At 37.4% G+C, this 25,534-nt stretch overlaps 1 protein-coding gene across 5 annotated transcripts in view; it reads left to right on the top strand.

Moving 5' to 3' along the window:
• The window catches only part of LOC108081519 (scavenger receptor class B member 1), a 188,863-nt gene extending 164,311 nt beyond the window's left edge, over positions 1–24,552 (top strand). For all 5 annotated transcript variants that reach the window (XM_070284290.1, XM_041777395.2, XM_070284291.1 and 2 more), the window contains exons 2-10: positions 3,577–3,668; positions 3,868–4,028; positions 4,092–4,236; positions 8,211–8,639; positions 8,699–8,816; positions 16,447–16,613; positions 22,131–22,256; positions 22,314–22,880; positions 23,876–24,552. In XM_070284290.1, coding sequence (XP_070140391.1) covers positions 3,577–3,668; positions 3,868–4,028; positions 4,092–4,236; positions 8,211–8,639; positions 8,699–8,816; positions 16,447–16,613; positions 22,131–22,256; positions 22,314–22,880; positions 23,876–24,034 — 1,964 coding nt within the window. In that variant the 3' untranslated portion in view covers positions 24,035–24,552. The remainder of the gene's footprint in view (positions 1–3,576; positions 3,669–3,867; positions 4,029–4,091; positions 4,237–8,210; positions 8,640–8,698; positions 8,817–16,446; positions 16,614–22,130; positions 22,257–22,313; positions 22,881–23,875) is intronic.
• The last annotated feature ends 982 nt before the right edge of the window (positions 24,553–25,534 follow it).

Here is a 25,534-nt window from a genome sequence, read left to right as displayed (position 1 = left end):
ATTATATGGTTTTTAATTCATTAAGCAAACTTAAGCCGTTTCGCCACAGTACATTTGAAAAGTGGCCCGTTTTGCCCCGAATTAACCTTACCCCCCACACACAAAACAGAGTTTCATTACATTATACCTATACTTATTAAGTTTACAGTTTGACAGTTACAGTTTTACATTCCCAGCTTTACATTTTCTCTGAATCTACCGATCGTTTCTATGGCAGCTATAAGATATAGTTGGCCGATTTTCATCAAATTTATAACAAAATTTTGAAATAATAAAAAAGTCTTATATCTCAGAGTTGATTAAAATGCGTTAAAAAACAACGAAGTTCCTATGGCAGCTATAATATATAGTCGTACGATATTCATAAAATGTAAAGAGAAATTCTGAAATAATAATAATAAAAAATATTATATTTAAAAAAATTTTTTTTTCTTAAAATTTGTCGATCATTTGTATGGCAGCTATGTATATGATATAGTCGTATAGGCATATAGTTTGCGGAGAAACGGACAGACGGACAAGACGGACGGACATCAGCTCGGCTGTTGATGCTGATCAAGAATATATATACTTTATAGGGTCGGAAAGGTCTCCTTCACTGCGTTGCAAACTTCTGACTGAAATTATAATACCCTGCAAGGGTATAAATATAGACAAAAAACATGATTATTTCACATTGATATAATGAAAACAATAATTATTATTAATATATAAAATTATATCTCATTATATAGAAAATACCTTAAACTTCAAAATCCATTAAAAAAAGTTTGGTTTGGTTTTGAAAATTTCGCGATGCGCGCAGGTGCGCTCTGCAAATGAACAAGTGTTTACATCTTCAATTCTATTTTTAGAAAGTGCCGTTAGATTTCCAAAAAAATCTGGTAAGCCACGAAGAAGCTTGTACGTTTTAGAGACGATATGTTTACTTTTCGTACATGTTTGTTATAATGATATTTTTATTTTGGCCTATGGGCGCAGTCACTGTGCGTTTTGGGTGGCAAATCCGAATGCATATGTATGTATGTTTATATCAATGTACATACATATGCATATGTATCTATATAAGTACATACATACATAGTATGTATGTAAATATCTGAGGATACGTGCTCGGCAAGATCAATTAGAACTTTCCGAAATCAAAATTTTGGCAAAGTAAAACAAATAAAGCTATAAAGCATTTGTATTATCTTCAGCGACTCCCATTTATACATCAATTTATATTTTTATACCTCGTGCATACAAGAGTGCTTTTAAAAATAACCCAAGTTCTTTGTTTATTCATTTGCCACTAACGACAAAAAATTTTAATTGATTTGCATTGCATACAAAGTGATTAATTAAGGCTAGTAGAAAAGGCGATAAATGTGAAATAGTTACATAAATTCACAATCAATGAACTCTAACCAAATAAAAAGAAGGAGGAAAGCCGGCGTTAATGTGCATATCAACCTGCTTTAAAGCCTAGTAAACTGACTACGAAAATCGGATGTAACATGTGTTTTAGAGGCCAAACTCCATATAAAACAAGAAAGGAAGCTAACTTCGGCACGCCGAAGTTTGTATACCCTTGCAGATAATATTTCATTACATTTTACCTATACTTATTATGTTTACAGTTTGACAGTTACAGTTTTGCATTCCCAGTTTTATATCTTCTCTACATCTACCGATCGTTTATATGGCAGCTATATGATATACATAGTTGTCAGATTTTTATGAAATTTATACCAAATTTCTAGAATAATAAAATAAGCGTATATCCCGGAGTAGATGAAAAAAAGTTGAAAAACAACGAAGTTATATTTTTTTCCCTATTAATTTCCCGATCGTTCCAAGGCAGCTATAAGATATAGTCGTCCGATTTTTATTAAATTTTTACCGAAAATCTGAAATAATATAAAATGGCCATATTTAAAAAATAGTGTAAAAAAGTTGAAAAACAGCCAAGTTATAGTTTTCTTTTCTAAAAATCGATCGATCATTTGTTTGGGAGCTATATGATATAGTCGTCCGATCCGGCCCGTTCCGACATATATAGCAGTGAGAGTATATAGAAGACTATATGCAAAGTTTCATTCAGATAGCTTTAAAACTGAGGGACTAGTTTGCGTAGAAACGGACAGACGGACATGGCTAGATCGACTCGGCTGTTGATGCTGATCAAGAATATATATACTTTATAGGGTCGGAAAGGTCTCCTTCACTGCGTTGCAAACTTCTGACTGAAATAATAATAGGGTATAAAAACGGTGTGAAAATATGAAGAAGAAGAAGAATTTACCTCGTCGCACAGTAGCGCCTGTTGAACAAAAGCCGTTGCAAAAATCAAAAAAGTCGTTGTCGCAAAAATGATTTTAACCGCAAATTCGACAGCAAATTTCCCATGGATTCAGAATCTGCAGTAAAATCAATTCTTTTTTGTAGAAGATATGAGCATTCAAAGTTGAACTTAGTTTCCATTTTTGCATCATATGAAAAAAAAGGGAAAATTGGTTGACTTTCAGGTAATATTATAAAAAAAATATATATATTACCTATCGCCATGATTTTTGCTTTAAATAATAGACACATTCATAATCCGAAAAAGGGAATTGGGTTTGGACTTGCACAGTTATGATTTTTGCAACGTAAAATGGGAAAAGGCACTACTGTGCGTCGTGACGACCAAAATTATACCTGCGAAAATTTAATGGCGTTACCAGATCAAGAGAGTAAACAGCTGATATCGTGGTATAACATTAATTCATTTCATTTATTCTACAGGCCTGCTGAAGGGAAAGTTGAAGGAAAAAAGTGGCATTGATAAGTGCTGTCAAGGAAGCCCATGATATGGGATTTAACTAACAAAGGACATTTTAATGCCATATTTATTAACAAATTTGTGTCCAGCTGTTCAGAGTGCCCAAAGAAAAGCCTTAAACGCCATAAACGCTTTTAATGGATTTTTCTTAAATTTTTTGGTCACACTGGTTCCCAAGGAAGATCAGCTGGCCGGTATAGGCAAACCGCTTTTGTTTTGCCTGAGTTTTGTTAATAGGGGTCTAATTAGATTTTGTCCCGCTCTAACGTCCAACCTAAGTACGTTAATGGGTTACCAGTTCATTACATAAAATTAAAGTTACAAGCATTCTTGGCCGTTAATTTGAAATATTTAAATTTTCAATCATCTGTTTTCGGCGCATTACTGAAAATGTTCAATAAGAAGTATTGGAAAACTCATGCGGATGTCAGCTGTTTTGCCCGTACCAATTCATCCATTCTCATCCTGCACTTGATTTTTATGCATCCTTCTTATAGAAATTGTTAATTAAATAAACATTTGCATGTGCTAGTCAGCTGTTCTTAGATAGTGTTGTGAAATCTTTACAGGTAGTATTGTAAAATGCAGCTCTTAAAAGAGTGGCTGAGGTCAAGGAAAAAAAGAAACCCTTTACATCACGCACAGTTTGTACAATAATTTTGGAAATATTTTGAACAAAACTATTTTTTTTACCATAAGTTAATAATAGTTATTATAATAATAGACCAATTAGTACAACGATAATTATATATGGTATTATTATTTTTTAGGCGCTTTTCTCCTACTTGTCATCGGATTTTTGGCCATTACAACAGCAGTGCTGGTTAAAGTGTTTCAGCCATATGATTTAATATTTAAATGGGTAAGTAACAATAAATAGAAACTAAGGCTCTTAGCCCTAATCTTTGTGTTTGCCAATTGTGGGACTGGCTACTTGAGGGTCTTTAGCTCGACATTGGCACGTAGTTTGGGCAATGCAGCTCGTTTGAGAGACCGCGAATCAATTCATTGACAATGTATTTGACCGTTTATTGATTTATTTGTACGTTGACCTTTTGCAGAAGTTAATCATGTCTGAGGGAGGTGAAATTTTTAATCTTTGGGCCCTGCCACCAGTTGATCTGTACATTAAGATATACCTCTTTAATATAACCAACGCAGAGGCTTTTTTGGCTGGTCGCGAGCGGCTCAAAGTAGAACAAGTTGGACCTTATGTATACAAGTAAGTATATAAATGATAAATTCAAATAAAAATTAAGGACCAATCCTTTTTAACGTCACTTAGGGAGATAATGACCCACAAAAACGTTACATTCAATAAAAATAACACTATGAGCAGCACACCCAGTCATCCCTTGGTCTGGCAAGAGGAAATGTCTGGCAGTCGACATGAGGACGATGAAGTTATAATGCTCAATATTGCTATGCTGGTGAGTAAATGAGTAACATTCGCAAAATTATTGACAACGACGCACAGTAGCGTTGCAAAAATCGAAAACGTCATGTTCGCAAAAACGATTTTAACCATACTTATTCGACAAAAAATTTCCCAAGGATTCAGAATCTGATATAATTTTTTTTTTTTTTTAGAAGATACATATGAGCATTTAAAGTTGAACTTTCTTTGGTTTTTTGCATCATACCAAAAAGAATGGGTAAATTTGTCGACTTGCAGGTAATATTAACTACACTATGTCTATAACCTAAGTGGACTTTCCTGAACCAGAATTAACTTTTATCGGCTGCGTCGAGCCGCGTCTGCGAAAATACAACGACATAAATCTACTCAGGGTTAAATATACCAAAATACCGACACAATTTCATACATTCCAAGAAATATAGCACGTGGCGGTTACACTTTGAATTAAAAATTTTTTTTTCAGTTTTCAAATTATTTTTATTTGAGGAAATACATAAAAATAAACATAAAAACAAACTAAACATAAAAACTTAAATAAAAAATATTTTTTAAACCTTTTTTTCATTGCAAAAAAAATATTTTTTCACTTTGATACCCTTTATAGAGGCGAATTTGTGGGCGTAGTACATTATGCAGTAGATATATACATTTTACAACAATTACCTGTCCAATGACGTTTAAATTATTCGATTACCTTATTTGGTTCAAAAGATATGATTTTTGCAACGCTAAATGAGAAAAGGCGCTACTGTGCGGCGCAAGCAACGGCAAACGGAAAAGGCACAACAAAAATGCAAAATATGCAAAAACAGGACAAACAGCAGCACAAAATAAATTGACATATTAAATAGAGTTAAAACATAAAACAGAAAAGCATGCCTTGTGTAAGTTAGCTTTCTTTCTTGTATTTTTATACCCTTGCAGGGTATTATAATTTCAGTCAGAAGTGGAGACCTTTACGACCCTATAAAGTATATATATTCTTGATCAGCATCAACAGCCGAGTCGATCTAGCCATGTCCGTCTGTCCGTCCGTCTGTCCGTTTCTACGCAAATTAGTCCCTCAGTTTTAAAGCTATCTGAATGAAACTTTGCATATGGCCTTCTATATATCCTCACTGCTATATATGTCGGAACGGGCCAGATCGGACGACTATATCATATAGCTGTCATACAAATGTTCGATAAATTTTAAGAAAAAAAATTATAACTTACTGGATTAATAGGAAAAAAATTATAACTTCGTTGTTTTTCAACGTATTTTCATCTACTCTGAGATATGCGCTTTTGTTATTATTTCAGAATTTTGGTAAAAATTTTATGAAAATCGGACAACTATATCGACGCATTTTCGCGAAAGTATCGTATGTCGAAAAATCCAATTTTACAGGAGAAGCTTTTTTGTGCTTTAATCTCTTAGGAAGCACTATAGAAAATATAAAATTGAAACTTAGTTTTTATCGGAACTATAGGGTTTTCAGTTATAATATTTCACAGGGTAGTGAGACATTAGGTGCCTAACAATTTTGCATTAAAATCTCAATTTCGAAAAAAAGCGACATACGATACTTTCGAGAAAATGCGTCGATATCATATAGCTGTCATAGAAACGATCGGTAGATGTGTAGAGAAAATGTAAGGCAGGTACATCTTAATATATAAAACTGTAGCTGTCAAAAGTAAAATGTTATGAAACTCTGTTTTGTGTGTGTTTTCAGCATTTTAATTTTTAATATAAATATCAAAACCAATCTGCAAAGGTATACAAACTTCGGCGTGCCGAAGTTAAAGTTATTTCAAGCAATAATAACAATTAAAAGTCAAAGTCCATAATAAAAACATAAAAATTCATTCAGATAGCTCTTAAACTGAGGGACTAGTTTGCGTAGAAACGGACAGACGGACGGACGGACAGACGGACATGGCTAGATCGACTCTGCTGTTGATGCTGATCAAGAATATATATGTAAGATGGGTTGATAGCCCCGCTTAGCTGGTTCTTTATTATAGTATTTATTTTGTTAAATTATATTTATTTTGATTATTGCAAGTTTTGCGTCTTTTCTGCTTTTTCAATTTTCAGCTTTCGTTATGGTTCTCTCTGCTGTCGTATCTACTGAATTTTCAACCTTCAAGCTGAACTTCACAAAACACAATGAATATTTCTCTCCCTGTTCCTACTTAGCTGCTGTCAGTTCGAAGCTCTCGGCCTGCTTCGATCACTTCCCTTTTTACATATATACTTTATAGGGTCGGAAAGGTCTCCTTCACTGCGTTGCAAATTTCTGACTGAAATTATAATACCCTCCATTTATTTAAAAAGTAATTCAAATGTACATACCATACATACATCATTGAACTCAGGTGTACAGAAAAGGGTACGAACTCGTAGTGTGATTAGTTTGGTACATAAAAGCATTAAAAACAAAGGCTGCGCAGTTGAGATGAATAAACTTCAGAATTGTATTAAGTTTCATTTGCAACAATATTATTGCTTATTGAACCAATTTCAATCGTATTAAAAGTTCAATTGTTCAAATTGCAATCCAATGAAATTATAATATTTTTACGCACCTCGGCCATATTATATACTAGATTTAGTAGACATGTACATATAAAACTTCATTTAACATAGAATCTGTAAGTTTGATAAACATATCGACGCATTTCCGCGAATGTATCGTAACATGTTATGTCGAAAAATCCAATTTTACAGGAGAAGCTTTTTTGTGATTTAATCTCTTAGGAAGCACTATAGAAAAGACAAAATTGATACTTAATTTTTATCGGTAGTGAGACATTAGGTGGCTAACAATTTTGAATTAAAATCTCAATTTCGAAAAATAGTGACATACGATACTTTCGCAAAAATGCGTCGATATCTTGAAAAATAAAAAAAAATTGCATACTAAATGCCTATGTCATGCCGATCGTTCGTATGACAGCTATGTACATATACATATGATGACGTAGGATATGGCCAATATTTGTATTATATTCTTAATATATTTTTATAGAATTTTGATGAAAATTTCGTAGCAATCTACGACAAGAAGTTAATAATTATGGCCGCGGCTCCCTAAAAGCTTAACCACTGTGTTCTGTGTTGAGTTCACTTCAGAAATTTTTTCATGGGATTGAGAGCCGGTAATTCAATTGGTGCTAACACCATCTTATGAAATGCAGTCCCATACAATTAGGGTACCGAGTCCATGTTTCCCAGTTATTTATGTGTACCAGGAATCAACAATATTTTCTATATCTATATTTATTTTACCAATGTTTTTCAGGTAAAACGCATTTGTTACAAATTTATTAGACAGTTTTCATTAACTGAAAGTGATTTTTCAGTCATCTCACACTGCAGGGACGCCCACGACTCAATTACTAGAATTCTAACGGTGTTAAGGTCTTATTTAGGTATTTTTTCATAATATTTGCTTTCTGTAATAACAATATCATGTCATTTAACTTTACGTAAATGTTTTGCTTAATATACTTTTTTTTGCCTAGCCAAATATGCCCTCTAAACACTTAATTTATTATAATTTTTCCCCAAAAAGCAAACAGAGAAATCACTCCAAATAAACCAAAATATTTCCTTAATAAACCAAACTATTTTCCTTATATCTTACTTTCTGTAACCAAAAATATTATGTCATTTGTCGACTTCACTGCGTTTCAAACTTCAGACTAAAACCATAAAACCCTTTTTCTAGGGAGGTTATGAGGTTATGTAAAATTAAGAATAATTCTTAGGCATCATCTAGTCCTATGATTGTACGGTCGTCATAGTGACGAAACTTCTTAACTATAACTATCCCAACTAAATTTTAATTCGTATCAATTAATTTTGTTTACGAGGATACATTTCTCTAGTGATTCATAATAATGTTCTCAACAGATTGCTGCATACTCAATATTAAGTATCGACAATGACTTTAGATAGTTTCGTTAATGTTATTGTGACTTACCTCTTTGCAGGCCATATCGCATTTGACTGCTAACCATCCCTTCTTAGTAAGAATGGCCCTTAAGACGTTGCTAGCAAGTACGAAATCAGAGCCGATAGTTCGGACCACTGTCAAGGAGTTCATGTTCGGTTACCCTTCGGCCCTTGCCACACTAGGCAATACCTTCCTTCCCAACTGGATATCTTTCGAAAAAGTGGGTCTTATCGATCGTATGTACGATTTCACTACGGACTACGAGACGTTCTATACGGGAGTGCCAGATCCAGCGTTGTCGGGGCTTTACGCAACCTATCGGGGAGAAAAAACCCTTCCCCAATGGGAGGGCCAGCACTGCAGTAACATTGAGTACGCGTCGGATGGCACAAAGTTTAAAAGCTTCATTCAACCCAACGAGACGGTGAAGTTCTTCAGAAAGAGCATGTGTAGACCAATCAACTTGGTAAGTATTAAAGGATCCGCACAAATAATTGTATTTCAAGCACTATTTTGTTTTTACAGTACCGGGTTGGCGATGAAAAAACGTATGGCAGACTGAAGGGTTACAACTACGTATTCGAGGATAACGCTTTTGATAATGGTGTAAACAATGAGGCAAACAAATGCTTCTGTCGAAAAGGTAAGTCTTATTTAGGTTATGGCCAATATGGCCTTTAGTTATCCGGGGAAATTCCTGGATTGGCCCAGAGACTATTTATGCGGATTTCCTTAAAGATCAAGGTGATTTTCGAAAAGGCAAGTAGTTCCTCCTGGAGGCATCTTCTAGCGATAGTTTTTATTTGTAGGAAGTTTAGCTGCTATAAACTTTAAATCTACTTTTCCATTATTTGCTAACAATTTTTTAGTAGAGGTTTACGGCTAGTTGCAATATAAATTTATGTTATACGCCGGATGGGCAGCTCCCGGATGGTGACCCCCTGAAGGCATCGTCTCATTCCTGGTCTGGTCAGTCTTCTGCCCAAGGGGTTGGGATGGCTCAGCAGTCTGGATCAGTGTCTGGCAGCAAGGGAGTTGACAGCATCTCCAATTGCGGGGACTTGCAGCTCTCTCCGAATATCCTTGTTCCTGATGTACCACTCGGCGTTGGTGATACGCCTCAGGAACTTGGCCTGGAACGCCTGAATCCTCTTCGGTACGCTTCCTTGTGCGACACCGGCTAGTATCCCCCTGGTGGTAGAAGCGACTCCATCCTGGACCACTTGAAAGCTCCTATCCTTGAGGTAGCTGGCAGAAGCTCTTTGATCTTGGATAGGAGCCCATGGTGTCAGGCCCTGTCAAAGGCCTGCTGAATGTCCAGAAAAGCAGCCACCGTGTACTGCTTCTTCTCGTACCCCTCGACTATAAAGTCTACAACTCTGTGGAGTTTTTCGGGGGTGCCATTACCTTTCAGGAACCCAAATTGGTGCTTGGGGATCGCTTCAAGGATGCCATCCGCTCCTGGCAACTTCCGGTTCTTCAGCTTCTTGATCCTGCACTTCTGGAAGCAGGATTGGGGCGATAGGAGGCGCCATTTCGTGTGGAACATCCACGGAGACACTGACTTTCTCTACCCTAGCCTTAGAGGAAGTAGCAACGGGAGTGAAGCGTTCTTTTAGGCTTTCTGCGAAGGCTTCAGCTCTGTCCAGCGGAGACTTGGCCCAAGTCCCATCCGCTTTCTTGACTGGAAACTTAGGGGTGGCCTGCCTCTTGTTCTGACCAGCAAGTTTCCAGAGCGCAAAATCCGTATCCCTGTCAGGAGTCGCCTCCTCCAGCTCCTTCTCCAAGCGCTGTTGTCGTAGCAGGTTCAAAAGCTTTCTTCTAGCGATGCCAGAACCGACAAGCCTAGGTATCTCATCCTTTTCAAATGAGATGCTTCAAGGTTTCGGTTGCCTCGAATTCATCACATTTCCGTCATTTGGCGTTGTCGGTAATACCCAGCTTGACTGCATGTTCAGCAGACAGGAAGTGACCTGTTAGAATTCCCACTACCATTTTGAAGTCCTTCCGTGGAAGATGCAGCACGCTGTGAATGATTTTCTCGTTGCGCTATTTGCACATGATTTTTGTGGAATTACTTCTTCTCCTGCTTTTTGCGCTTGTGTCAGCCCGTTTCTCTAGCTCGCTTTGGGGCGTTCTTAGGAAGACAGGAACGTTTTCTGCTCTTTCACTCGAAAGTCCGACTTATTTCTTTGCACTTTCGTGTGCGGTCTCCTTACCATCTATGCCCCGGTGTCTGGGAATGACTCTCTGCTTGCCAGTACATTTTTGGAACTGACCGCTGATGATTACATGGATCTTATCCCCGCTTGACTGCCTCATCTGGACTGTTTATGTTCTGCGTAAGCTCTGCCGCTTTACTGATGGCGAATACTTTTGGCTGGAATATACTGCAGTGGTTTGGTAGCTTATACGACAGCCTCATTTCATGGCTTGCACAGTATATGCCCGCTCCTACTCCTCCATCCATCTTGAAGCCGTTGCACAGTAGCGCCTCCCGAACAAAAGCCGTTGCAAAAATAGGAAAGTTCATAATCGCAAATCGTTTTAAACCGTACAAATTCGACAGAGAATTTCTAAAGGATTCTGAATCTGTTACAAAAAAAAAAAATTGAGCATTCAAAGTCGAAATTGTTTTCCGTGTATGCGTCATATAACAAAAAATAAATAAATTAGTCGACTTTCAGGTATTATTACACAAAAACTACATAACCAATGGTCATGATTTTTCTTTTTTAATGACAGGTACATTTATTAACTCTTATCCAAATTAAAAAAAATTATAGTTTTGTGTGGGCTTGTACAGGAAAATCGCTTTCTGCCAGGTGTCCATTATTTTCACCATTTTCTGGCTAAAGTAGTCTATAACTTTTGAAGATGCCTAGAGCCGGCAACTACACTGTGACTACGGACTGCGTGTATCTTTCTTGAATCAGAATCCGTTTAGATCGGCTGCGTCCAGCTGCGACTCTCGCATTGCGAAGCAAAAAACCGAAACAACTCAGGGTAAAATATACCAAAGTACCGGCACAGTTTCATACTTGTACAAACAAAAGAATAAATACTAACTGTAGCGCTCACGGTTTTGTGGCGCTTACACTTAGAATTAAAAAAAAAAGTTTAATTTTTTTTTTCAGTTTTCAAATTACTTTTATTTAAGCAAATACATTAAAATAAAGATACAAAATTAAACAAAATATTTTTTTAAAAATTGTCTTCATTGAAAAACAAATTTTTTCACGTTGATACCCTTTAGAAAGGCGATTGAGTGGGCGTGGCACATTTTCCAAAACATATGTAAATTTCACAACAATTACATGTCAAATGGCTTTTAAATTATTTAGTTATCTTGTTTTGTTCAAAAGTTATGATTTTTACAACGTAAAATGAGAAAAGGCGCTACTGTGCGTCGTAGCATATGTTGAGGTGTTGTTCACGGTCCTGGCCTGAATTCCAGTCATTAGGTCATATGAATGCTGTTGTCTTTCCATCTGGGCACGTTCTGGGTATTATCAAGGAGTATAAAACTATAAAGAGGGGACGTGTCATAGAAATAAATGTGTCGTATGGCGGGTTCCAGCGATAGAACCGACATTTTCATCGTGGAAACCGCAATGCTCGATTCTAGTTAGAATGCGGACACCCCGTGGCCTGCTTGCCGGTTGGTCTAGTGGGTAAGGAATCGGACTGACAAAAAAAAGTGTATGCGTTCCAATCCGGATTTTTATTAGTTTTTTTTATTATAATATAACAAAAATTTGAATTATTATAAAAGAAAAAAAAAAAACACGATAATAAAAACATTGCTATTGTCTGGGATCGATCCACTCATTGTTATCGCCGATCAACGCTTAAACCAGCACGACCATAGCGCCGACTGAAATATTAATGCACAAAAACCAATATGATTTGGAATAGTCAAAATACTATCGCTCGAGCAAAGCCAAATATGAAATTTCGTCACGCACACTTACACACGGGTTTTGTGTGTAAGTGTGCGTGACACTTACACTTATGCATTGTGTGCGTAATAAACGAAATCTAAAATTAAATTAAATATGTAATCCTTGGGGCTTACATGCCTGCTTATTTCCTGCTTCGGGCAGGAAGACAATCCTAGAGGTCCTCTATTGGAAGGGATATAACCTTGCTTAGGCAAGCTGTGTATATTGCGTAGAGCCATGGGGTGATCACTTCTTTGGTCACCTGTAACATTGCTAGAAATATTCCCGGTGTTTTTATCCCAGCAAGGGAATCTATAACCCAATGGATTCTACGAGAGGATATTATATCTTTCGGTTCTTATTGGCATCGGTTACCTCAGTGCATTCTGGGAAATGAGCATTAGTGGCGTTAGGGCATCTTTGCTGCCCACTGTCCGTCGTCGCGGTTGAGCTGACTTGAAATGGTTGACTGCTTCGATAGCAGAGTCTGGAGTCTAGGGGCATTCTCTTTATTGGAGCAGAAATTTCTCCACGAATTCCCCTGCGCCTTGCGGATTTCCTTCTTGCAGTCACCTAGTAGGACTTTGTGTTCCTCATGCTATCTTTGATATCTTTATTTGCCTTTTTGGCGATTTTGAAGAATTCTTTGAAAGCCTGGAGAAGCTGAAAAAGAGCAAGGCAATATACAAAAACACACAAATTAAACTATACAGAACTTGTCACCCTAGTATAAGTCATAACTTTGTAGATGAAGGTATAATGTTAGCCTTAAGAATTAATTGACCATAAACTAAAATGTAAAAAAGAAAAAGAGTTCTTTGAATTTGTTTCGTCAGACTAAAAGGTCCTTATTCCACCAGTGTGGCCTGGTCCTCTTCCTCATTTCCGATATTGGGCATGATGCGTGGTACGCATTTAGCAGTTCTTTGGAGAGAGTCTCTAGGGACTTTTCTATGTCTTCCGCGGATTTTAGTATGCCCGGAGAGGTCGCTACCCTTGTCGTGATAATCTTCTTAAACTTTCCCCAGTTAGGCCGTGCGCACATTGCACATTGGGATGAAATGCCTTTATTTTGGCCACAACCGTAATTTTAAAGCTAGAAAGTTGAAACTTGGAGAATTTGCTGCTTATATTATTTGTGAATTTCGGTTTTTTTTTTTTACACTGCCACCTTTCCTTCCCTGCCGCCCACATAATAGAACTGCAGTATATTCATATAAAATTCATATTAATGTTGTTATATATATATTTTTTTATTTTTTTATCCATAATTGTTAGACCATTTTTTTATTTTAATATTTTTGCATATTATAACATAATTTGATAAACGAAAACTTAAAAATAAGTACATAAACTTGTATTAATATAAACGTTCTTCTTCTAAATCAAAATCTAAATATGGTATAAGGTCGTCTTTAATATTATATACTTGGGCTGCATCTTCTGGATTTGGAGAAGCTAAAAGTGCAATAACTTCACTTGGCAATGAGTGTGATTTTGAACTCTTTTTTTGAGCGATGCTTGATAAGTAAGGATCAGAAGAATCCAAAGCTCGATGAAATACGTCAGTTAAATTGTTCACTCGGCTATTTTTCCTCGCATGCAAATCAAAAAGTAGCGATGACATTGCGATTATTATCCAGCCAAACTTCCTGTAAGTCACCTCGACGAATTCCAACCTTGCTCGCATCTGTTGAAATATCAAACCCCCCCGCAAGTTCCCGCAAATTATTTAAATGCTATCTGAATATACACATAATAACACATACTACCACATAAGCTGTTATTTGAATCCTGTTGTATCTTGCTAGATATGCTCCACGAAACAAAAATATTTTAAGGTTAGAATCAACAAAACTAGTGGTTACGTATTTCATTAAAAGCATGACAAAACAAAAGCACATATAATTAATCACTGTTACAGATATTTTCTACATACCATGTGAAACATTTTCCATTTTAAGGTATTTTAATTGGTCAAACTGTTTAAGAATACGAGAACGTCAAAGTTAAGAAACTTGTCTAATCAGCAAACTGGCACGCACTACGTGGCAAGAACAGTTCACTTTCAAGGGCTGGTGGAAGACAACGGCTGGACAATAAAATACCAATTAAACATTTTTGATGTCTAGGGACATTTCTTAGCTTAAAATAATTGTAACAATATTGATATATTAACACGAATTTTTTAGGTTTTGGCCAAAATAAAGGCATTTCATCCCAATGTGCATTGTCGGCGGAAAGCGGAGCTTTGAGCGGAGCTGATAAGCTAGCTGATAATTTTTACAGAAAAAAACCCACTACTTGTATGAGAGCGCGGACACTGAAAGCGGAGCTAAGCTTAGAAATTTGCATTGAAATTATCTGCTCGCTTATAAGTTCCGTTCTAAGCTCCGCTTTCCGACGTCAGTATCCGCGTGGCCTTAGTATTTTGGGGGGGTTCCGGAAGACTGATTGTTTTCCAGAGTGTTCGAATACGTATTGGAACCGCATGTACTTATGATCTAAGCAGGATGGTCTCTCAAGAGCTCTCCGTTCTGATACCAAAGTACCCGGTCCCATAAAAACAGTAAGATCTAGGGCTGGCTTCTACCAGGCTCATGAGTTCTTCTGGTGGGGCCATCCTGTCGTGTGCCATGCAGCAAAAGGCGCTTATTTGTGCTCTCTAGCTTCACCATAGTTAGGTCATAAGAGCTGTAATGCGACATAAGGTTAGCGTGTAGACCGATGTTGGATAGAGCAAATTGTAATTTGCGGACTTTAGTCCGGCGATGGCATTGCCTGAGGGATACATGACTCCTGAAACAACGTTATGTCGGCGAATCCTTGCTTCATACCTATGAGGAGTTCCTCCGACGCGACCTTACTCTTATGAAGGTTGAGCTGCAGCACTCTAAATGGCATGGGTACTGGGGCACCTCCATACGACGGGTTGACTACGGTCAGGTCACCGTCCTCTCCTTCGTCGGACTCATCCAGCGTCATTCCTTGGGCGGCATCCAAGATGGTTTCCAGACCTAGGTCCTTCTCCACCTCGCCTGCTTTCAGGTTGTGAGCATCCTTATCCCCGGGATGGCGCTTTTTAAGGCGCAGGTATACACTACCCATGCCCCACGCCATTTTCCCGTATCTGGGATAGAGGATGTGTTCCGCCTCCTTGTTAATCTGGAGGACTGCACTTTGGCCTCCCTTCTTGTTTGTTTGCAAGCGTCTCTTTCACGTTGTTGGCGAAATCGCCCGTCGAGTTCATGTGGGGGAGTTTGGCGAAGTGAAGCCTGCCTCAGCGATCCTCTCCTCGGCCCAGGTAAGCTTTACCTTCTCCTCTGGGGATAGGGCCGTTTTTTCTGGAGCCGACTCCGGATTCGGATGGCAGCCTTGCTCATCCCCTCGCTTAGGCGTCTTGGCCCGTCCCTACGGTTTCGGCGAGTGGAGATGGCTTTCCTCATCCTCTTTGGAGAGCTGCACGCTCTCAAATTCCGAGTCTGTATTGACTATGGCATCTATGCGGCTTAGCTTCCCCTGCGTCGTTTTTGTGGCAGTAGCGTTGCAATTGACATGACCTGCTCCCGTCACATCAGAGGTGTACCGTTGGCGACACGCAGAAAGGATTGCTCCCCCGTGCCCGCAGGTCGTAGCAGTCATGCCTTCCACTGACGTTTGGGCTGACATCCCAGCTCCGGTTTCATCTATTAAGACTCCAGTATGGTGTTTATTCAGGGGAACCACCCACGTGCGTTTTATGCCTGCCGCCAGGCACCTCCAGCCATGGCTAATCCTTAATTTCCTCCGGCTTCTTGGGCAAAATAAATTGAACCGTAGACTTTGCTAGAAACTGTATTATCGCGGATGGAGCAAGCAGCGATCAAGCAAGCAGCCGCAAGTCTTATTTGGTTGTCATAATTATTTTTTTTTTATATATCGAAATTCAATGATTTTGTTATCAAAATGAATAAAAAAAAATATTAATAAAAAAAATAAAAAAATAATAATTTATCGGTGTAAATTATTATATTGTTTTAGTAACTTAAATTTTGGGAATTAAAATTTCTTTTTACGACGACTTTATTTATTATAAACACATTTTCCTACACCCTTTCAGTTATTATTATATCATTATCATTTGAAAAGATGACTCCGATTGAAAGATGTTCAATTTAGTGTGTCGAAATAGGTCTTAAAGGGGATTTTTTTTTTCAAATTTAAACGAACTTTTAAATGGCCAATTAAATTATTACTAGTGAGTTAGAAAACATCGTTAACAATTGACTAACAATTTGTGAATATATTATCGCGTGTCTAACAAAAGATTCTCACTCTCACCCTTTCCAGGCGATTGTCAGCCGGTTGGACTAATTGACGTCACTGATTGCTACTACGGCTTCCCAATCTCGTTAAGCTTCCCGCACTTCATGAACGGCGATCTGGGACTACAACAAAACGTCACTGGCATGCATCCTGATCCGGCCAAACACTCGTCGGTATTTGTTATACAACCGGTAGGTGTACCTGGGGTCTCGGAATAAGCGCATTATTTGCAGCCGTTATTTTAAAAGAAGAAATTATTTCTTTTGATACGCGAATCAAATACATGTACATGCACTTGATTAACATGCCTTCAAGCGATATTAAGGGTATTTATTAATAATTTTATTAATTGAATATTCACATTTCCGGCTTTAGGGAAGAAGGGAAGAATTGTTTATAATCTATTTACAGTACTGCTAGTTAAAAATAAAAACTAGTGAAAACCCTTCTATAAGTGAACTCGACTTTAAGATACACAGTACCAAAAGCTTTGTGCCCCTTATGGTAGAATATAATATAACATTAGGGAGATAATTATTGAGATATAAATTGAAAAATCGAATTGTTGAAATTTTCTACAGGTACTTGTCGGCTTTTGTTTATTAACACAAAATTTTTTTTAACAAAGTAACTTATTAATTATTCTACGCAACGAGAAACTCACTCACTTCTGCATCTTCCACGGAAGGCCTGAAAAATGGTAGTGGGAATTCTAACAGGCCACTGCCTGTCTGCTGCACATGCAGTCAAGCTGGGTATTACTGACAACGCACAAATGACGGATATGTGATAAAACCGAGGCAACCGAAATCTTGGAGCATCTTTGCAAATGTTCAGCCCTAACGAGGGCTTAACCTGAGATACCTAGGCTCTCCGGTTCTGGCATTGCTAGAATATGCCTCCAGGAGGAAGCCACGCGAACTCCTTGCCTTTGCAAAGAACACCTTGATCTTTAAGAATCTTGAAACCAGCATAAATAGTCTCTAGGTCCATCCAGGAATTTCCCCGGATAACTAAGGGCCATATTGGCCCCATGGCCCCATGAGGCCCGTCCGGATAAACCTAACCTAACCTAACTTATTAGTAGTAAAAAAATGGTTTTAACTTACAATTGTGATAAAAATTCGAATATAATTTATATTTTTAATATTATATGGAAAGTTCAGTACACCGGAAATCAAAGGTTTGGAATTTTTGAAACCATATTATTTTGTGAATAAAATTATTCAGGCCTGTTCTACTACTCGGATTCGAATTTCCCTGACCTTTTCTAGTTTTCACTTTCGAAAAATCCTTAAGGATTCGTATTTCCGTCTGTTACGTCTCTCTCCGCTCGGAAACTTTCCGAGTGCCACTTGGCTGGCGGATTCAGATCCGCAAAACCAGAAATTAATAATTTAAAATACAATGCGATCATGTAAATGGCAAATGTTAACTATATTTTATTCTTTGAGGTTTTATGAAGATTATAGCATAACTGAATTACGTAAAGCTAATATATTTTATTTTTAAACAATTATTTTGTAGTTGCACCTTAAATTCGGTTCGATTCTAACCTTCAAAATGATTCCATTATTATTTAATTGTATTTAAAAGGGACCATTTAAGGGTTGTTCAGCGTTCAAAAAAAGGTATTTATTTACCAATAATTTCAAACAATTACTTTTAACGTAGTTTTACAATTAAAAGATCGGCTATTAGTTTAAAGAATATGAAAAAGAGCTGATTGCAATTAATTATTTCAAAATGTTTATTTTCAGTCGTAAATGCTTATTCCTTCGATTTTATTCATTTAATTGGTGCTTCATTACTATCTATGAGTTGGAGATTACAGCGGGCAAAAATTGTATCAAAAATTTCTGAAAATATCGTAAGCTAAAAGCAGCTGTTCCTATTTAAACTGCTTGTACGATATTTTCAGTCATTCGCTGAAAATATAAACTTAATGACTGAAAAGCCAAGGTTACAAGGTTCGTATAAATTAAAGCTTTTTATTGTGAAATGAATTCAGTAATTCAGTTGGGGTATTTTTTTTTTGACGACATAATTACTGAAAACATTGGCAAAGTATCACGATAATTAGCCTATACTTTTAGCAGTTAGGTCTTCAGTTGAAAATATCGGCTAACTAAAGCGATACTTAGTCGATGTTTTTAGAAATTTAGTCAATCAGTAGTATAGGGATTTTGTAGAAAAATATAAAATTAATAAAATATTTTTCCCAAAAAAAGGTAGTTTGTTATTTAATGCTTTAGAAGATTTTTATAAAAACCGACCTTTGCAGACACTTTCCTTCAGATCCGATAATTATAAAATTAAAACCTAAATTCTACAATAATCAAATAGTTAAATTTTTATGAAATCATGATAAGAAAATAGAAGTTATCTTTTTTTATAATTTTTTTCGCATTCTTCTTATGACAGCTATTTTATATAGTCGTCCGATTTTGCCCGTTCCGAATAATGAGAAAAGAATGTTGAGTATATACAAAGTGTCATTGAGAGAGACTAAGTTGCGTAGAACCGGGAGACATGGCACTTGAGACTTCTCAGATGATCCAAACTTTATATCTGTATTAATGAAATGCCTGGCTTGATAAGGTGAGACGATTTGTTGTTTCCGGTGACTCAGGGATGGCCAGGGATCGTCTCCAGTTGTATTTTCTTAGTCCGAGGTGGTTGCTGAAGCGATGTCGACCCGGCCCCAGAGTAGAACGCCATGAAATATGCCGTAACTCTAATAAGATGTTTATTGTCTCGAATATAACAAAAGTTTAGAAAGATTGGGTTAAGTCTGCTGACCACGGTAGCTGCTCTGGAACGCTGCACTTAACGGCCAGGTACATCCTTCTTGCTCTGGTCGAAAGTGTCGGTAAAAAGCCACTGTGCGGATGCCCCTCAGAGTGGAGGCGCTAAAGTCTGCCAGTTAGCGGAGGTCATAAGGCCTACCAGTTAGTGGAGGCCCTCAGGTGCACCAGTTAGTAGAGGCCCTCAGGTCTACCAATATAGAGAAGTGTGCGGAGGCCCTAAGGTCTTCCAATATCGAGACGTTTGTGGGGGCCCTAAGGTTTACCAATATGAAAAAGTTTCTGGAGGTCGAAAGGTCTATCAATATCGAGAAGTTTGTGGAGGCCCTGAGGTCTACCAATATAGAGAAGTTTGTGGAGGCCCTAAGGTCTTCAAATATCTAAGAGTTTGCTGAGGCCCTAAAGTCTACCAAGATATAGAGACGTATGCGGAGGCCGTAAGGCCTTCCAATACCGAGAAGTTTGTGGAGGCCTTAAGGTCTATCAAGATATAGAGAAGTATATCGAGGCCCTAGGTCTACCAATATAGAGACGTATGTGGAGGCCCTAAGGTCTACCAATATAGAGACATAAGTGGAGCGTCACACTCCCCCCTCATTTCGGAGCGGTGTGATACCGCACCGTAATCCCTTTCCTCAGTCGAAAACGCTTCTTCAGGATCCGGTGGTGCCCTCCGCTCAAAATATCTGCCGTTGCATTTTCAATTTTTCTCTCTGTTTCATCGCAACATCCTCTGATTGATCCATGATTCCCGTGTGCATGCCATCGGCTAAACGGCTAAAGTTTGGTTAATGAATTAAAAACCATATAATAACACAAAATTTGAATAGTTTTGATAAATTTTGTAATTCAAAATATTTAGAGGTAGAGAAGTTATAGGGAATCTCCCGAGTCGCCTCCAAAAAAAGTTGGTTTGCGGTGTACATCCTAAGTTAGGATTCCTAACTGTCCACAAAATCATCCGATCTACAAAAATTATACTTCATTCGGTAATGGATAAGTGTCCCGAGATATTCACGTAGCGTTTTTATTTTTAAAAATTTTTCCGATTTTTTATCAAAATTTGAAGTCAAACCCCCGATTTTTGACTCAAAAAATGAGTTAATTTGTTAAATAAAAAATATAATAAAATTAAAAACTAAAAAAAGCTCGACGTGAGTACCTGTAGATTTATCTAAAGAAGATTTAAAAATTTACGAAAAAAAAAATAAAATACCTTACCTTACTCTAAAAATTGTTTAACCGAATTCTTCTTTTTCATTCGTAATTGCAGACTTGAGGTCTTAGTCGGCTTCGATTTAATAAAAATCAAATGCGCGACTGTAGCTAAAAACAACAAAAAAACTTGTCAATAGACAAGTAGCAGCTGTGGTTACGATCGTTTCGTTGGCGCTACCCAACTCATCAGACCACTTGCTTCGGGGTTTGCTTTTGCCTTTACATCAAAGCTTACGATTCTCAACGGGTCTAAGCTTAGATTGAAGGTAAAGTACCAAGAAAATTAGTAATAGTTAGCAAGTGGTCTGATGAGTTGGGTAGCGCCAACGAAACGATCGTAACCACAGCTGCTACTACCTTGACTTCAGCTTTCTTACACGTTTTATAAGGAACCATGAAAAAATTGCATTCAAAAAATTGTATGCAGAATGTGACAGGATTGAACACGATTTTTTCTCTCATCTTTTATCATCAGTTTGATCGAAACTTACTCGCTGCTAGCTGTTAGTCCTTGGTGGTTGCAAGGTTGCCAGTGCTTCAACACAATAAAAAGAACTATCCGTTTCGAAATTTTTGCAAACAAAAAAAATAAACATTTGTCCTAATAAAGGACAAATTTCCAACACTGGTGTTCACTGACAGAGAGAGAGGGAGAGATAGAGATCCTCAGGCCTGCTCCGGTAATCGAAAACGGCAAGAATTTTTCGTTTTCGTTTTTGAAAACGAGAAATTGGTGCTCCGGTAATCGAAATCGAAAGATTTTTTCGATTTGAAAAACGGGCACCTTTTTCTGGCCGGAATGAAAAGTAAATGGCTTTTTTTATATGAAATCAGATCTTATTTACAAAAGGAAAAAAATAGTTTACTCAGTGGTCTATTGATGTTTATTCCACACCACCACAAGATCATTCTGGTACGTAGTTATTTTTAAAAAAATTTATTTCTGACCCCACCTCAGATTTGACAACAAAATTTTTGCCTTGTTCAACCAGTTTTCTCGTTTTGGCGATAGGTCGATAGGTTCACCGCAAAAAGTTATCGCCACGGTTGCCATATTGTTGGTGGAACGAAACAGCCAGTTAAAAATACTTATAAAATATAAATGAATACATTAATAACTTTAAAGGACCGCCAAAATGGTTGTTTATAATTAATGCTATTTAATGTGATTACTTAAATGGTCCAAATTAATCAAATAATTATTTGAGACCACCGGAATTAAAACTGTGAAAAGTGTGGCAGCATCTTAGGTGCATAGATTTGCTAAACTCTACAATTTTTTGCCTTTTTCTGGCTTATAAAAAGGGCAATTGTAAATATAATAGGCAGTACTTTACGTTGTTTGCTAATTACCAAAAACACAAGCTAGCTGCTTGAGCAGTGAGAAACGATGAGAAAACGAAACATCCGATAGCAGAAATTTGCCGAAAACCGGAGCAGCTAAAAACGAAAACGGTTCGTTTTCGCCCAAAACGAAATCGAAAAAATTTTACGATTACCGGAGCAGGCCTGCCTGTCTTTAGTGTGGCCATCTCTATCTTACTGCTTATTGCCTGCTACAAAATGAAGGCAAATCACGAAGTGCATGTTGACGTATACATGTATTTGAAAGTGCTTTTGGAAACACAACACCGGTTAACGGCCAACCAGCTTGATTAATAATTTTTGTTACCGACTTTTAAGGAATCCGGACTGCCTCTATCGCTTTCTGTAAAAGTGCAAATCAACATGCATTTCAAGGACTTGCGCAACTACCAGGCTGTCTCCAAATTTAGTCACCTGACAGCACCCATGCTATGGTTTGAGATCGTAAGTTTCCCTTTAACCAATGGGTCGAAAATCATTTATTTAGATCTGCATTTTAAGATGATGCCAAGGCTACCTGACTCATTGGACTCACGCTTCAACTTCTACCTGAACATTTTACCGATGGTCAACCCCCTAGGTTTTTGGAGCGCTCTACTGTTGGGAGTTAGTCTTTTGAGCTATGCAATTTGCAAGGCTACCCTTCATATGTCTAGCTATGGACGCCAGTCGGCCAAAATTTCCGAAGGTAACAACGCTCGTGTCAATCTTCTCCAGAAGCTCAAAAACAGCGGCGACGCGGCAGCTAATCAAGTTTACAGTCCCTGCGAGGTGAATCTGATAGTTGACCGTTCTAAGCAGCAGCCAGTGATTGTGCGATCCTTTGGCGATGACTCGGTTTTTCAGCAGGTGCACCGAAATTCAGGCTATGCCCTGGACATGGAGCCTGCGTTATCTGACGCAGCCGAGAGCAGCGACGATGGCCACAACTACGATATCCCTCTGAGCCGCAATTTGAAAACGTCCACGACGCTGCTTACAGACGTATGCACTGAGTGCTTTCACAACAGCCCATTGAAAGCGGATTCGGGAAATGAATGTTTACCATCAACCGCCGTGTTCGACCGGGTGAGTACTTTTAATACTAATCATAAGTTTTAAAAGCAAACAAAACACAAATAAAAATTTTAAGCGAAAAAGCGTAAAAACAAGAAAAGAAGGAAACGCTGCTTTGCAATCTTATATTCATGTATACATATGTCGATTGAATTAGAAATCGATCGAAGAAACCTTTCTGGTGCTTTATAAATTCTTTTATTTTATTGATTTAATTTATAAATTACATACTACGAAAATGTAAACAAAGATGGGGAGGAACAATTTAAATTTGGAATTTAAAATGTGACGCCAAAGCTGCAAATATCCCCAAATAGAAGATATAAATATAAAATATTAACTCGTTGGTGTTTTTCTGTATATTCTTGCCCCAAGATATCCCCAAGTTTTGCTCTGGAAATTTTCCATTCTAACTCATTCTCAAATGTATTAAAATTTAAAAATGTATGCAATTTTAATTACATTCAAGTCCCATTTTTAAAATAAGTTGAAGCCCTGTTACTTTGTGTTAATCTTAAAGCCAAGTGAAGAAACTTCATATATACATACATGCGCAAAAGACTTTTTGAATTTATACGAGCAGTTCAATTGGGTGCTGTCGGATTCGCTGCTCTAAGTCTGAGAGGAAAACAGTTTTTTGCGACCGCATGAATCAGTCAACATAATTTGGGAGCTATGCTATAAAGTATATTCATATTTATATTCGTATGTATACATATGTATATGTATGTATATGTATTCTTGGTCAGCTTACACATTGCTGTGTCCATCTGTCTATTTATAAGCAAACTAGTCTCTAAGTTCAACAGGTATCTAAAGGAAAGATTCCAAATAGTCAGGTCAAAGTTCTTTCGTATAGAAACTATAGGGAAATTATAAAAACAAAAAAAATTATATTTGGTAAAACGACAATTGTATACCCGTAATTTTTAAAATTGAATTTGATTTGACCTTATCCGGTTTTATTGTTGTCCATTGTAATAAATAACTTATTCTAATTTTTTCAGCTCGCCACCAGCCTTGTCAGTAGCGTGTTTAGCAGCTCGCCTTCATCAATCCAAAGTTCCAGGTCACGCGAGAGTGCGGCAAGTAGCAACCCCACAAAAGACTGGGTGCAGTACATTCATCCTGATCGATCCGATGCCAAAATAATACAAGACCATTAAATACCTCCACTAGCGAGCACTTTTAAATGTTGCTACACACAAGATCGGACATATTGGTTGGTCAGCACATCGCTGTTTTGGGTATACTTAAAATTTTAACTAGTATAAATTATTGTTAATTGTAGCAATTTTAGTACTGTGATAACTTAAAAATCGGTAAAAACAAAAACGCTTGTAGTTGTCAAAATTGTAAGAAATTCTTCTTTCTCTGGAAAACTAATATAACAAAAAAAATTGAACAAAAATATATAGTTATTTACGTTAAATTTTTATTTAAGTAATAAGTCGTTAATTTAAGTAGCCTCTATGAGGAGACTTCTTAGTTTCATATACACCAATAAGATAATTGCTGCAGATTTAAGTTGAAGTTTCTAAAGAATGCTGTGATGTTGTATTGATGTAGATGAAAGTTATTTTATGCCCTCAACATACATATACTTTGAACGATTAATTATATAAAGAAAAAAATATTTGTAATAAAAATAAAATAAAATAAACCAGTCATGTTATTCATTTAATATTTTGTCGACCCTTTGCGAGTTTTTTTTATAAAGTTTTTGTGTATTTGAATGGGACAATACTCATAAACTCATAAATGTAATAAAAATGAAAGGAATCGCGACAGAAAATTTGTTGTGGGTTGTTAAAGAATTATTAAAGTGTCATAGTTCAATGAAAAATATTCGTAAAAATTTTACGATTTCGATTTTGATTTCGCAAAATCGGTGCTCCCGTTTTTTAAATTCTTAAAACGGGCACCTTTGTCTGCCCTGAATGAAAAGTAAAAAAGAAAAAAATAGTTTACTCTGTGGTCTATTGATGTTTATTTCACACCACCGCAAGATCATTCTGAAACGTAGTTATTTTATAAAGTATGTATTTCTGACACTACCTTGTAAGGATGTTTCTAAGGCCGGGCTAAACCTCAGCGGCCCAGAGTTCCTCTCCAGAAAAATATATTTATAAATTTAATGAGACGACAAAGACATGGATGCGCGAATATTTTATATTTTATCTAGGAGGCAGATACAACAATGTAAGGGAATCCAGTTTAGGGAAGGGAACCTATTTCGTCCAGTCGGGAGTTCTCCGGCGATGGCCGATTTTTTTCCCGTCCCATGTGCCCGCTCGGTTACCCAGCAGCGGCGGGATCTTCTGGCCGGCAGGATTCCCCCCACCGCCCCGCTTTACCCAGCGGTGATGGATTGAAACTGCAGGTCGGAAGGGACCCGTGGAGAACGCTCTAGCGGGGGCGGTCACGTGGCTCGAAGTGGCATTTATTTGTATTTTTATTTCCATATTTAACTAGCTACGGGTGTAGAAAAGCAACTAATTCTGTCCCTACATAGACCCTATGCCACGCTTCAGAGTTGTACTCCGACATGGCCCTCGGCCAGTTCACCCATGTCGATGGCGTGCGTCCGGCGTAATCCATGCCGTTCGCAACGCCTTGAGGATCCTGTTCGTTGGGGTGGGATGGCTAGAATGTATGTCTCGGTT

The sequence above is a fragment of the Drosophila kikkawai genome, chromosome 2R (genome assembly GCF_030179895.1).
Source record: "Drosophila kikkawai strain 14028-0561.14 chromosome 2R, DkikHiC1v2, whole genome shotgun sequence".
Taxonomy (NCBI): Eukaryota; Metazoa; Arthropoda; class Insecta; order Diptera; family Drosophilidae; genus Drosophila; species Drosophila kikkawai.
The sequence above is the reverse complement of the archived record's forward strand: the minus strand, read 5'-3'. Positions and strand labels throughout refer to the sequence as shown.